Source organism: Coturnix japonica, chromosome 7, assembly GCF_054131305.1.
Source record: "Coturnix japonica strain WE chromosome 7, WE-NBRP24, whole genome shotgun sequence".
NCBI classification, from domain to species: Eukaryota; Metazoa; Chordata; class Aves; order Galliformes; family Phasianidae; genus Coturnix; species Coturnix japonica.
The window spans coordinates 18,951,173-18,964,520 of record NC_140669.1 but is presented as its reverse complement, the minus strand read 5'-3'; the positions used below and the strand labels follow the sequence as shown (position 1 = coordinate 18,964,520).

The following is a 13,348-nucleotide window of genomic DNA, read 5'->3' as shown; positions in this document are numbered from 1 at the left end:
CTGTGGAGGTTTCCAGGACCCAATTTGCTAGCAATGAGAGATTCAAGTGCAGAACAGAGACAGCACCAAACTGTTTACTACTTATATACAGGAAACAAACAAGAGACAGATGGGTCATGAATAAGACAGTATTGCTTTATTTTCCCCCAAATAATTTTTCCCCCCCGTGATCTTTTCCATGTGCAATGGTGTCAGGTTCTTTCATGAAAATGAAGAGGTTATGGTGTTTTGAAGAACAGACTCCTAAAAAAGAGAACCAGCATAGAAAGAATAAGTACGTTTCTATTATATGTTAGATTAAGATGTTCAAGTTCAGCATCTATCTGTCTTAAAGATGATTAAATGGATGTGTAAAATAAGGCTGTTCATTGTAAAGAAGCGACTCGCAAGAATAAAAAGCAACATAACAGATTTTTGTGCTATTCTACCATGAAAGAACTGATCTACTACTGAAAAAAAAAGACATAATAAAATAACTCAGACCCAGCAAAAATATATATTTTGCCCTAAAGCAAACCTCCTAGACTTCACTATGTTCTGTTTTCCTTATATCCTAGTAAACTCTTTTCTTCTTAAGAGGGCTCAACTTGTGCTGTCCGTGTTGAAAAATTAATCAGAGTTCATTTTCTAGTGTATTTTATTCTAGTTTATGTTACTTAAAGAATGTAAACTTTATTTCACATTTCTCCCCCCAGAATCCCATGTACACTCTTTGACTTTTTACAGCTTGCCCTTACTTTTCACGGTCCTATCCACCAGCTGATTATGTGTCAGTATTTGAGCAGAACATGAAGGGCACCCAAACAACTTTCAGTAGAAATTAAATACTCCGAAGTGCAAGTTCTTAATTGTGTTTTGAAAACTCGAGACATATAATCTAAACACTTCTGTGTCATCAAAGCAGCCTTGGAATGACCTTGAATCCTATCATTTGGAGTCACTGGAGTTATTTGCTATTACAGGGAATATTTCTTTTTCTTTTTTCATCTTCTACATATATTTAAAGAAATTGCTTTATATTAAGAAAACAAACATACTTGGACATCTTAACACAATTAACTCAAGTTTAGTTTTGGACATTTACTGGTATGTTATAATAAAAGAAAGTCATGTTGACTCATTGGGAGTTTTGCATGTGAAGTCACTGTAAAGTCAGATCTTATCTAGAGCTTTACACTGTAATATCTTTGGCAAAGAAGAGTAGCTGAGATATGATCTGAAATTCTGAATGTTTTCAAATGTGTTTTTTTGGAAGTTATTTGAAAATAATGTGTGTGAAAAGACTGACAGAGGTTATATAATTAAATATGAACACAAAGCAACCGTTCTTTGTCCTTCTGCTTGCATGATACTCGTTTGTTTTCAAGGGGAACTCTAGTCATCTTTAGTTGAATGAAATCACAGATAGTTTTGCATGTGGATTTTATTACCTGAATTGTTTTATAAGCCTGCTATTTAACATGATTACATGAATTACGAACTGTGATTTTATTTCTTTCATAATCTTTGTAGAACTTGCCATTACTTTTACATGTCTATGTCTGGTAATACACACCTTTGAAACCATGCCAAAAATATTTATTGTCTTATTTCTGGCATTCTCGGATTATGTGGTTCCGTTTGGTTTCCAACCGGAACAAAGGCTGTGAGCAGATCCAGTACCTGGTACTTTGCTGAGAACAATTTTATATGCAAATTTAATACTTCATTACAGTAAGCTTTTGTAACAATCACTAGTACGTATGAAATGCCTTTAATGTAGGTAATGTTCTATCTACTATTTTGAACAGTTATCAGAAGCAAAATATATGTACTAATTAGAACTTTCCTTCTCATTGCCTGTCTCCTCCAGCTTGACTAATTGGCAAGCACTAAAACGCAGTCAGGTTGAATGGAAATGGCACAATGTTCCTGCACTTGTTTGTGCTTCATACACACACACAGTGCCCTGGAAGAAAGGCTCACTGCTGAAAGAGCAGAACATTCCCATTCACCCCTTGAGTCATATTCACTTGGTTCCAAATTCCATTATTCTTAATCAAGTAAAAATCCTCTTAAGATTAGAGGAGTTTCACTCAAATTATTTCATAATTTGGCCCTTATTTTATTGGGTTAGTTCTCGCTTTGCCCAGTAGGCACAGCCATATTTGAAAGGTTATTGGATAGCATTCTTTTTTATTTATTTTCAAGGAAATACATGTTAATAAAATTTAAGGATGTACTTATGTGTTTATTGAAGAGTAGGAATCCCGTTGAATCAGAACCCTAATTTGTTTAAAGAATAAACTGCTCCAGGAAGCCAAAATAATACAGCTGACTTAAATATTAGTACAGCTCAAATACTTGCAGTGAGAATAATCAGGCTTTCTCTGGGAGACTGTTTTTTTTTTTTTTTTAACAGAACATTGAGTTATGGTTTACACGGTCATTTTTTCTACCCATGAACATATATTACTCATTACGATCTTTAAAGAGTCAGATGCTTGAAGTTATGCCCATCAGGGAAGGATACGCACTTCTATGTGCGTCATAACTGCTTTGAAAGCTCCACACGTGATTTGAAGCACGACTTATCTCAAATGCAGCCAAAACCATCTTTCTGCTTCTCGTGTCAATTTCATACTAGGCTCCTTCTGTTTGTGAGATTCTAGCGACACAATAAACACATATTTCAGTGTTTTATGAGAAAGTGCTTTCCTGATTCATTGTGTCACAATAATAATCCAGAGTTTTACCATTGCTATGTGTTTGTTGTTTATGAAAGGCCACATGCTCTCATTCTGTTCAGAATGCCCAGGAAGCAGAGTCTGGGCCCCAAGAAACGTGACCCACTGCTGGCTTGATTCAGTTTGCCATCACAGCTGGCTGGGGATGCTCTGCTGGGGATGGCATATGAGGAAGCTGCAGCAAACCAGCCCTAATAGCTTCACTCAGCCAGCCTTGTAGGGTAGCTGTGCAGGTGGAAGGTGGAGCTGAGTGGCCAGTGGCCAGTGTTCCTGGAAGCTCAGGCTTGCTTTAATTACTGAAGTATCTACAGCATGTGAGGAAGTGACCTGAAGAGAAGCTGCACTGTTGAGGAAGCCCGTGTGCTGTATGGCAATGAACACAGGACTGGCGAAGAGAAACAGAGGAGCTGTGTCACAACACTGCCAGCTTTGCTCAGAGCAATGAGACATACAGTGACATGGAATTCTTAAACTCTTTCATTGACAATACAGTGAAAATGCTGGTGAGATGGCAGCAGATGCAGACAGTAGTCAATATGGATTAGTGCTATGGATTAGTAGGATCGGTGATCTTAAAGCTTGCTGCAGTGACATTTCAAATTGCAATGTAGACAGTGTTTCAGTATCTAAATGAGTTAAATTAAATGGCCTCAGTCTGCTCGGTCTCATTTAGGGTCTGCTTTAAGATGATGCTGAGCATGCTTCGGGAGCCTCATTAAAAACCTCAAGCTGGTTCTATACTCAGATTTGTTCTGCTCACCAGCTACATGGGCACACTTCCTTCTTTTAGGTAGATCTGGGCTGAAGGAAGCAGGTCTCTGCATACTATCGTGTCACGTCACATAGATGAGACACTTCTCTTGAGTGAAAGGTTGAATGGTGGTGGCTATCAACACCTTTTTAAACCCACCAGTTCAATAGGTTAATGATTGCGTAGCAGCAATTAGAGCTTAATGGAGGAGGCCTGCTGCCAGAGAGCTTTATGATGGGGCTCCAGGACAAAGTACAGTCCGGGGTGTCCCTCAGATACCCTGAGTCAGGGCTGGTGACTGTGGTGACTTCAACAACTTTATGGCAATAAAAAAGGCGGACAGGCGTCTTAGAGACGCTACTGTTGGCTGTAGCATTATAACAACAAATAAACACAGCACAACAAACAAAAAGAGCACCACAAAACACAGCACCATCATTATCTAAGTTTATTATCCAAGAGCTGAGCAACCTCCTGTGCACCACACACCGAATACACCACACAACCGAACCGCCACACACCGAACCCTCCACACAACCGAACCGCCGCCCGTTCCCCTCCCCCGTCCCTGCGCGCCCCGCGGCGGCGCGGCGCTGATTGGCTGTGGCGATGTCGCGGGTGCTGATGGGATTGGAGCGGGGCGGCCCGGCCCCTGGTTCGTCGGGTGGCGGCGGGATGCGCGGCCCGTCCCGGGGCAGGTACGTGCGGCGGGAGGAGCGCCCGGCCCGGCCCGGCTCCGCGGCGGGACTCGCTGGTGTTTGGGGCGGGTGGGAGCGCGGCGCTTCCCGCGGGCTGGGAGCGGAGCCGCCGGCACGATCCCCGCCCTCCCTTCGGCCGTTGACAGCCGGCGGCCCCTGGCGTGTCGGCGGCGCAGGCTCGGAAGGGGAACCGCTGTCGGGAGGAGCACGGCGCTTCACTATGGAAGGGAGGGGGAGGAAGGAGCTGCCGCCCGCTGTGGGGCGCGGGGGGATCCTGAGCCGCCGCCCCGTGCTCCGTGTGTGGCGAGGAGCACGTTGTGGTGCTTCCAAGCGGACGGCAGAGAAGGTTGTCACTATTGTCACTAACTAAAGGCAGTATGTGCCTCTAACAGAGGGAGCAGGGCAGGGAGCAGTGCATGGCAGGTGATGCTCTCGCTTTACGTGCTTCTGCTCGCTGTGGGTGTCTGAGGCCAACCAGCCTGGGCTCTGGGGGGGAGCAGAGCGAGCAGACACGGACACGCAGTTTGGAGGTGGCAGTTCCATCCCTGGGTGTCACGGTGAGCAACTGATGAGGTCTATGTAGGAACAAATTAGAAGGCTTGCAGAATACCTGATTTAAATAGCACTCCCCTTCAGGCTGCAATGCCTGTGTGTCTGTGTGCAGAATCCTGGCTGAGCCTTCCTTCCTTTCAGTATGACTTGGTTTGGTGTTATTTAGTCATGAGTTTCAGCGCATTAGTTCTTAACTTTAGGGATTTGAACTTCTGGAGAGCTTTTTAATCATAGGACTTCTTTGAACTTAGCTTGAAGAAAGTGCTCACAATGTTCTGCGTGCTTTTGGGCCCTTTCTAAGGGCAGCCCTGAGGGTACCTGGTGTTGTTTGGACCCTGTGTTAGCTCTGAAACGCAGTGCTGCCTGTGCTGCTGGCTGGGGGAGGCAGCCTGCCTGGCTGTGTAACTTGGTGAGGTGCTGTGAGATCATCAAACCATTTGGTGGGTGACTTCTGTAATTGTATGTGATCCATCTTCTTTCAAAAGAAAAGCCTTTTCTGCTCCAGCTGTCCTTCTGTGGCATGTCTTCTTTTTCCTAATTAAGTTGGCTGTTTTTTGGGTAGAGGAGATGCTACCATACGTATATAATATATGCTACCATATATTTGAGACTTTGGCAACAGAAATCACTAGTTGTGTTTTCATGACCTCCTATGGAGTTTTCACAACTCTTGTATTGCAGCGTGTAGTGACTGAGGAAAAGAGCTCTGTGCTGAAGTAGTGTCGCCTTCTGAAGGAGAAGGGGGAAGGAAAGTGTCTGCAGTGATCCATAGTAAACACAGAAAATTCTCCATCTGGTAACTAAGGATTAAGTGACTGAATTGTAAATGTGAGTTCAGTGGCCTTAATCCTCTTTGGAAAAGGGTTTTGGTAACACTGACTCACAGGCAGCATCCATAAAGCCTGTTGCTCTCGTGGTTTGTATGAAATTATGTGTGTGATGACACTTGTCAAACCTGTTTCCCTTCCAGATATTTGCCAGATAGTTTGAAAGACATATGGATAGATACCATATGATACTACGAGCTTTTAATTTTCAGAGGTCTGTGACACCAATGGCTTATGAATAATCTCTGCTCACAGGGCCCTTGAAGTTCAGTGTCAGAGGTTCTGTGGTTATGGCATGAAGGAAAATGGCTCCAAAAGGCCATGAGAACCTAAAAAAGCCACCTGTGCTCCAAGCACCAGTGGCAGTATAATTAAACCAAACTGGATTTGGGAACCACGTGCCAGGTTTACAAGCTTCTTAATTGGTCAGCCAACAGCATTGGCTCTGTTTTGCAATGATGATGCTATCTCAGTGAGGAAGTACTTGTGAAGAAAGTGTCGTCCCAGATCATGGGATGTTGGAAAGCTGCTGTTGTTTTGCTGAGGCGAGTTACTGTGTTACTGATTGTTTGGATGGTTTATGCAGAAGACTGAGGAGTAATAGTGCTTTTTCTGTAGCTTACCCGCTCTGTGCCCATCTGTTCTAGCTTTGTTTTGGCTGTGTTTCAAATACAGATTTGCTTATCTTCAAGGATGGGTTTTCAAAATCATAGGGCCTGCAGTTCTGCGTTCTGAAGTCCTTGGCTCTCTTACAAGGTGAAGAGGAGGCTGTAACACAGTAGCGTTAGTGAGTAGTGTGTATCCTATGTTGTATTAATTCATTCTGACAGCATCAGACAGTTAGGGAACATCTTTAAATTGAGGTTTCTTTATCTTTCAATGCTTGGCCAAAAGTAACTTAATAAACTAATAATCACGTACTTCTGCCAAGCTGGGCAGTGCTTTTTGTTTTGTTCTGTTGTTTCAGTCCAGACTGGAGAGAAATTATGTATTCTAAGGTTCCAAGTCCATTTATTCCGCCTACTGACTGATGGAAGGCTGCAACACTTCTATTTCAGGAACCTAGGCACAGCTTCTTACATTAGCACTGTTCATGGGTTCTGGATTTGTGTAGACTGAATTACTTTTGCGTGCCTAGAATAGCTTTTAGAGCCATTTAATGTGCCGGTGACTGCCCTGAGCTGTGTTCAAGGAACACGAGCTTGTGTAGTGCTTTCCTATAGCATGTGAAATCTCTGTAGCCTGCTGTAATGCTATGTATAATAATAATGCTATATGAGAAGTTCTTGTTGATGAGTGTGAAAAGGAAGGGAATCTATAGAAGAAAGCCTCTTTCTCAGGAATAGTAGCATGTTAATTGTGAATGTTGGGGGTATCAACTAGTTACAAAGGATCATGAAGAGCTGAGCTTAGGAGCAGGTGAGGAATTAATTGGAATTCGGTTTTATAAATTATCTTGCTTAACACTAAGTTATATGACTTTTTGTGTGTGTGTGTGCTGGAGGGTTTTGGCTTGGTGATGGTTATTTTGTGTCTATTTTTGAGGGTCCCCCTCTGTTTACATACTTACAAAGTATTAATAAAGCTGTCCCTGTTCAGGCTGATAAAGAGACCTACAAGAGGGCCTACAGAGACTTGGTGTTATGGTAGCATACGGGTAGATAACTATGCAGTGATCTTATACGCTGCATTGACATAATTCTATGTTAGAATATGTTATCACTCTTGTAGAATGCTGTTAGATTGGTCTTATGTGCTTAATGCTTTACTTCTAGCTGTGAAATCTTGTAGAAGATTAATAGCTCTACCAACTTTTGTCCACTGTAGAAGATGGGTGGATTAATTTCAAGATGGAGGGTAAGTAAAATATTTTAACAATGTAATAATCTTTTGTTAGCTTGGAATACTGGAGATTTCCCAATTCTACAATGATTTCTTATTATGTTAGCCTTCAAATTTGTGGTCCAATGGGTTTGGGATCGTAATTAGTACCTTCCTACTTTTCAGAAATTAGGGAAGATTCTTAGAAAGCAGATTCCAGGTTGTTCCCGATGGGAATTTTACTGGAGATGCGAATGCTTACTTGCAGTTGCTTATGATTTATTTAGAGTGTCTCTTTGTGCGGAATGAGTATTGGTAAGAAGTATTCGAGTTCTTCAATTGTGGCTTCTTGTCTATATTTTCTTCATTTTACCTCTTCCTTCCACTCACCGCTTCACTTCTTGTTTTACTTCCTACCCACACATTTATTATTACAGTACCCATGTAGGTTTTCATCTTTTGTGGTGTAGGAGTGGAGCCTTCAATCCATAGTCTTGGCAACTGTAAGATGGCGATGTGCTAGTGTCTTCTATTTGTCACTGTTAAAGTAGGAAAATTATCTTAATATAAAACAGATGATATATTTATTACATGTCTTTTTGCCAGGGAATTGTTAATCTACACTAATCCTCAGTGCATTGCTTTAGTCAGATTAATGTCTTTGTTCTTTCCCTTGTAAGCAGGCAAAGCCTTCTACTGTAGAAGTATTAGAAAAAATTGATAAGGTATGTATTTGCCTCTTGGTGACTTGGTTTTGTTTGGAAATGTGTGTCCTGTTTGGTCTTGCTTTTATTTTAAGTAAAATCATGCTATGGTTTCAGCAGCTTCCCATGTTAGTAAGAAAGCATTACAGACATCTGAAATTCCACATGTCTGGTAATAGTTTTAGAATGCAAAATATACTTGCTTGAGTCATGTTGATATGACTAATTTTAGTAAGCACTTAAAAGCAGCTTTCTAAAAGACACAGATACATTTAATTAATGAAGTTGAACCTATTTATTTACAGGAAATAAAGACGTTGGAAGAATTTAGAGAAAAAAATCAGAGACTACAGAAACTATGGGTTGGAAGGCTACTCTTCTACTCTTCAATTCTTTATCTTGCCACCTGCTTAATTGTATATTTATGGTGTCTTCCTGATGAATGGACGGCGAGGCTTTTAATGACACTTCCATTCTTTGCATTTCCACTGATGTAAGTAAATGTTTTATTTATTTATTTATTTAAGCAGTTGTCCCTTTGATATAAGGAGATGGAGAATACTTTGTGGCAGGGATTTGGGTTTGTTTTTGATGATCTTTGAGTTCTCCTAACTTGCTTTACTTTTCGTGTTATAATAATTCTAAGCAGTAAGGCAGACACTTTCTTGAAGGGAGATGTTTATCTGGGGTCTGGATTTAGTATTGAATTAAGTCTTATCATCAGAAGATGTTAGCATCTAAAGTTGCTTGCCTTATCAAAATTATACCAGAGCTAGAGAGAGAATTGTACCTGAGCAGCTGTGTATGGGAAATTGGTAATCACAGCCTGAACCTCTGATTAATCAGATGAGGCAAGTGTTGGGTCAGCTGTGGGAGCACAGGTGAGAGTAATTTAGCTGTGCTCACTGAAGGAGTGGAGCTTGACTCCACCTCCTCTAGACCTCATTTAAGGGCTGACCACCACTAAGGCAGCATCTCTTGGAAATCTCTCCCTGGTGGAGACTGCCTCAGTATTTCCCAGTGAAGGCATCTATATCGGTGAGTTTTTCCTCATAAATAACCTTTTGAATATGTTACTGTCTTTGTATCATTCCACCTTACAAGCTGTAAGTTAACATAATATAAACAGAAGAGCACTATCTTGCGTTGTATTTCTACTGCTGTCTTGGAAAAGTAACACTACTGTATGGAAGTGATTCAAGGTATTTTGGCTGTATGTGAAATGAACCGTATAAAATTGGAAGAAAAAATTTGAGACTGACTGGAAAAACTGAATTTTTGATGTTAGCTGAATGTTAATACTGAAGTGACATGAAAGATTGTCAGGTTAAATATATTGAGGATAAATTTTATGTAAATAGCTGTTTTTTATCCCCCTGTAAGTTCCTTGACTGTTTAAATAGAAAACACTGTAACATCTTTGAATGTGAATAGGAGAGAGAATTGTCTTATCTTTTTCTACACCATCGGCCATTTGTCCTCATGACTGACTTGTTTTCCACACTTACTTTTTTCTATTTAAAACCAAAGAATGTTGAGTTACCACCTTACCAAGGAGTGCCTTCACTTCTTCCCTCCGTGCCCCCAGCCATCAGCAAGGGAAACTGGTCTTCTGAGCAGATTTCCTAGCGAGGAGATTGCACAGTGCATTTATTGCTTTACATCATAGGAATTTACGTCATCTCAGATGAACATGATGAATATTGTCTGTGTTTGTGCAGCACAGTTGTATGGAAACCAGACTGCCAGTCCTCTAGCTCTAGATTTGAAAGGAAGAGTCTAATGTATGTTTAAGGATCTGCAAGATCGGTGCGTGGATAACATGTAACGTGTTGAAGGATCCATGTAGTTATTCTCTATATGTTATATTGTGTTATGTGTAATGTATTTGTGTGTTGCTGTTATAGAATCCTGTGGAGAAGATAGATGGGCAGCGCATCTTTTCTGAAAATAATTTGTAGATTAATCTTTGACAGCAATATGAATTGTTCAGCTCTTCAATGCAATGATTTGAAAGCTTTTGTTGTTAGCAGGCAAAGCTTGCTTGGGCTACCAGTGAAAGCGTGTAGAAAAGGAAGCTTGTTGTGACTGAGATAAGGAGGTTTTGTGTAGAAGTGGAAAATTTACAACTGAAGGTGATGGCTTCTGGTGCTCTGGTGTGAATTTTCACTTTGGATTTTCCCTAGTTTGTCTCCTCATTTCTTGCTTCACTTTTTTGGAATGGTGGGATTTCTGAGTAAGATCACAAGCTGAGAGCCAGACTTGTTTTTTATCATTTGTGACAGTTCATCTGTTGTTTTTTTTTTCTATTAAGCTATTACACTTCAGGCTTTTTGACAGATAGGAATGGCAAACAACTGCCAGCTTGTCTTTGCTCTCAGTCAGGAGGTGCCACCCAGCAATAGCTCTACAGGTGTTTTGTTTTTCTTTTTTTTTTTTCCCCAATATATATTTGGAAGCTCTAATCAAACTGGAATATGTTTGCATTTCCCACTTGCAGTCAGTCACCGACTTGTTTCTGCCATATGTCATTTCCTCAGTCTTAGCACGTTACTGATAGGGTGAGTTAACTGCTAGGATTGATATTAAATGTGTATTGATACATCTGAGTAGTTTTGCATTTTATGGGGATATTCTTGGAATAGAATCTATTTAAGTGAAAACTATTTCATCTTGCCCTAATTTTCATATAAATGTTTTCATTTTGAACTTGTTACGTTAGTATGAAAAGGTCTGTTTTCTGACTTTGAGGTAAAAGTTTCATGAATCTTCTGCTTCATGAAATCCTACTATATGCTTTTTCTTAGGATACAACTCTAGGTAGGAAAAGACTCTTCTATATTAAGCATAGATAAAACTAAAGAAGTAATGCCTGTCTACCTTGTATTCTTTCTTCATAGGAAGATATATTTTACATTGCTAAGAGACAAAGCTGTCTGTATTCTTAAGTTGTTACAGCACACTTTTGGAAGTGGAATAGTTAAGCTTGTTTCTCATACCTTGGATATGTTACTTCCACGTTGCATTTGCCTTGTCTGACTTAACTAATTCATGTTTTGTTACTGCTTAAAAGCATTTGAAACTGAGTAGCCATTATATAGATACAAAACATGTTTTTATGAATTACTCAAAAGTATTTTAAATATCTATCTCCTATGCTAGTTATTATTCAGAACATGTTTCTAGGCTTTAGGATGTTGATTTTTTTTTTGCTTAACTGAAGCATTGCTACTTTATTTTAATTATAAACAATTCTAAATAAAAAATTATTAGGGATTGCAGAGAAGCACTTCAAAGGTAAAACAGACATAAATCAATAATTTTATCTTGAGCACAGATAAAGCTCCTGCATTGTTTGGGGTAAGTCAGCTGAAACTGTACAGAATGTGACTGGATTCAGAGCTCTGTAAAATCAATAGGAGTCAGGACAGTTACCTTTGTTTGGGAGAGCATTTACACAATAGCTGTATCTCTTGCCTTTCATTGGTATTGAATTCCTTCTACAAACCTCCTGTGTCTTAATTTTGGGAGTTGGTTGGTAGTCTTGTTTTTTGGATGACTTGCTTCAGAAATTTATTTAACAATAAGCAGTGAATAGGTAGTTTTTGGCTTGTTTCATATACCTTGAGGTTTCCAGGCATTCTCATTGAGCATTTTAGCAAGCGGTGGTGTTACTGGTAGTGCTTCCTTACTATTTCTACCTGCAGTAGCATTTCTTTAACTATTATTCCAGCTGGATTATATTGATGTTGATGTCTTGTTGACAATGCAGTAATTTCATTTATAGCTCCCCACTTAAATATTGTTAGAAGATTTGTTCTTTGTATTTGCGGAATTAAGTCTCTTCTGTGTGAATTGTCTGCTTTGCTAAATGACTTCAGAAATGATTACTGTAATATCCTAATATAACTCTTCTTTCTGTTTTAAAGAATCTGGTTTATAAGAACTCTGCTCATTTTTTTCTTTTCCAAAAGGACAGAAAGGAATAGTAAGTATTTTTCTGTCTTCTGTGAAATTCAACTGTGGCGTTTGTTTTTGGTAGTTATATGTTCCTTAAAGTTATTTCCCAAAATAAGCTTTCAAAAGTATTTAATATACCTAATAAGTATACATAAATAAGTGCAAATGTATGTATATAAATAGAAGTATATATTATGTTAATATTCTTGCTGTTTCTCATAGCTTTATGTGTTTTTTGGAAAACTGAAAAATGGGTAAAAACCATGATATCTTATAAGTGAACTGCTACTGTCCAGTAGTATTGAAGAAGGGGAATAGTTATAAACAGATTTTTGTGTGTGTTAAGCTCTTCTTGCTATGAAGGATAGTGGAAAATATCTTCTGTACTAGGTGATGGTTTATTGCAGTGAGGTTTCATTCAGTGCCAAGCTGGAAGCTTTGACTTAAAGAGAATCCCATTGCATTTGACCTTTCCTCTTTGTTCCTTCTAGAGATAAGAGGTTAAGTGCTGCACTTATTACTTGTAGCAAAGTCTCTTACATTTAGTAGTAATGTGATGTGGTTAGCCTACAAAACTTTTTTTGCTCTTCTGTTGTCTGAAAGAATTGGATGGGTGAAATATATTCAGATTTGAAGCTCAGAATTCATCTGGCATTTGGAACTAGCATGTGTAAGAGGCTTACATGAAATATGGAAGCCAGTAAATCTGGTACTCAGATGTATTAATACTTGGACTTCAAGCATTTTTTTCTGTAGTTTGACTGCTGAGATTAAGTGCATTTGGTCCATTGTTGTAGCAGTTTTAATGTAGGTCAAAGCAGGGTGCTAGCTAGAATTGGTTCTCTTAATGAGGAAATGGTACATAAAACTTTTAAAATAGTTATAACTGTAAAATGGTAAGTGGGCTATAATTTATGAGCAGTTTCAGGGTTAAAGATAAATTATTTTCACACTTTGTTTTTGCAAAGTTTACTGATGTAGGTTTTGTTGTGGTTGGTAAACTTTGATTGTACGGGATGAATTCATTGCTCAGAGGGTGTGGAAAATCTCTTACGTGGAAACTGATGTATAACGTTTTACTTTTAGATGATGCGCTGGAAGATTTGAAATCTCAAAAGAAAAAAATAGTAAGTAAAACTTAAAGAAAAAAATAGTTGTTGTGGTCCACTAAAATGTTTTTGTTTTTACAAAGCTATTAACGTTGCACTGTTTTCATGTGTTTTCTGCTACTCCTGCCACACAGGAGTGTACTTGTGTATGAGAATAAATTGTAGTTTAAATTTAAACTTGTAGTTTAAATTAAGCCTCC

At 39.3% G+C, this 13,348-nt stretch overlaps 1 protein-coding gene across 2 annotated transcripts in view; it reads left to right on the top strand.

Annotated features, from left to right (window-relative positions):
• Positions 1-4,100: 4,100 nt before the first annotated feature.
• LNPK (lunapark, ER junction formation factor) overlaps positions 4,101-13,348 on the top strand; it is a 31,625-nt gene continuing 22,377 nt past the window's right edge. The window contains exons 1-6 of one of the 2 annotated variants that reach the window (XM_015868448.3): positions 4,101-4,175; positions 7,330-7,411; positions 8,059-8,100; positions 8,385-8,572; positions 12,009-12,067; positions 13,126-13,166. In XM_015868448.3, coding sequence (XP_015723934.2) covers positions 7,385-7,411; positions 8,059-8,100; positions 8,385-8,572; positions 12,009-12,067; positions 13,126-13,166 — 357 coding nt within the window. In that variant the 5' untranslated portion in view covers positions 4,101-4,175; positions 7,330-7,384. Of the gene's footprint in view, positions 4,176-7,329; positions 7,412-8,055; positions 8,101-8,384; positions 8,573-12,008; positions 12,068-13,125; positions 13,167-13,348 lie in introns of both variants that reach the window. The other variant, XM_015868447.3, reaches the window with a different exon arrangement.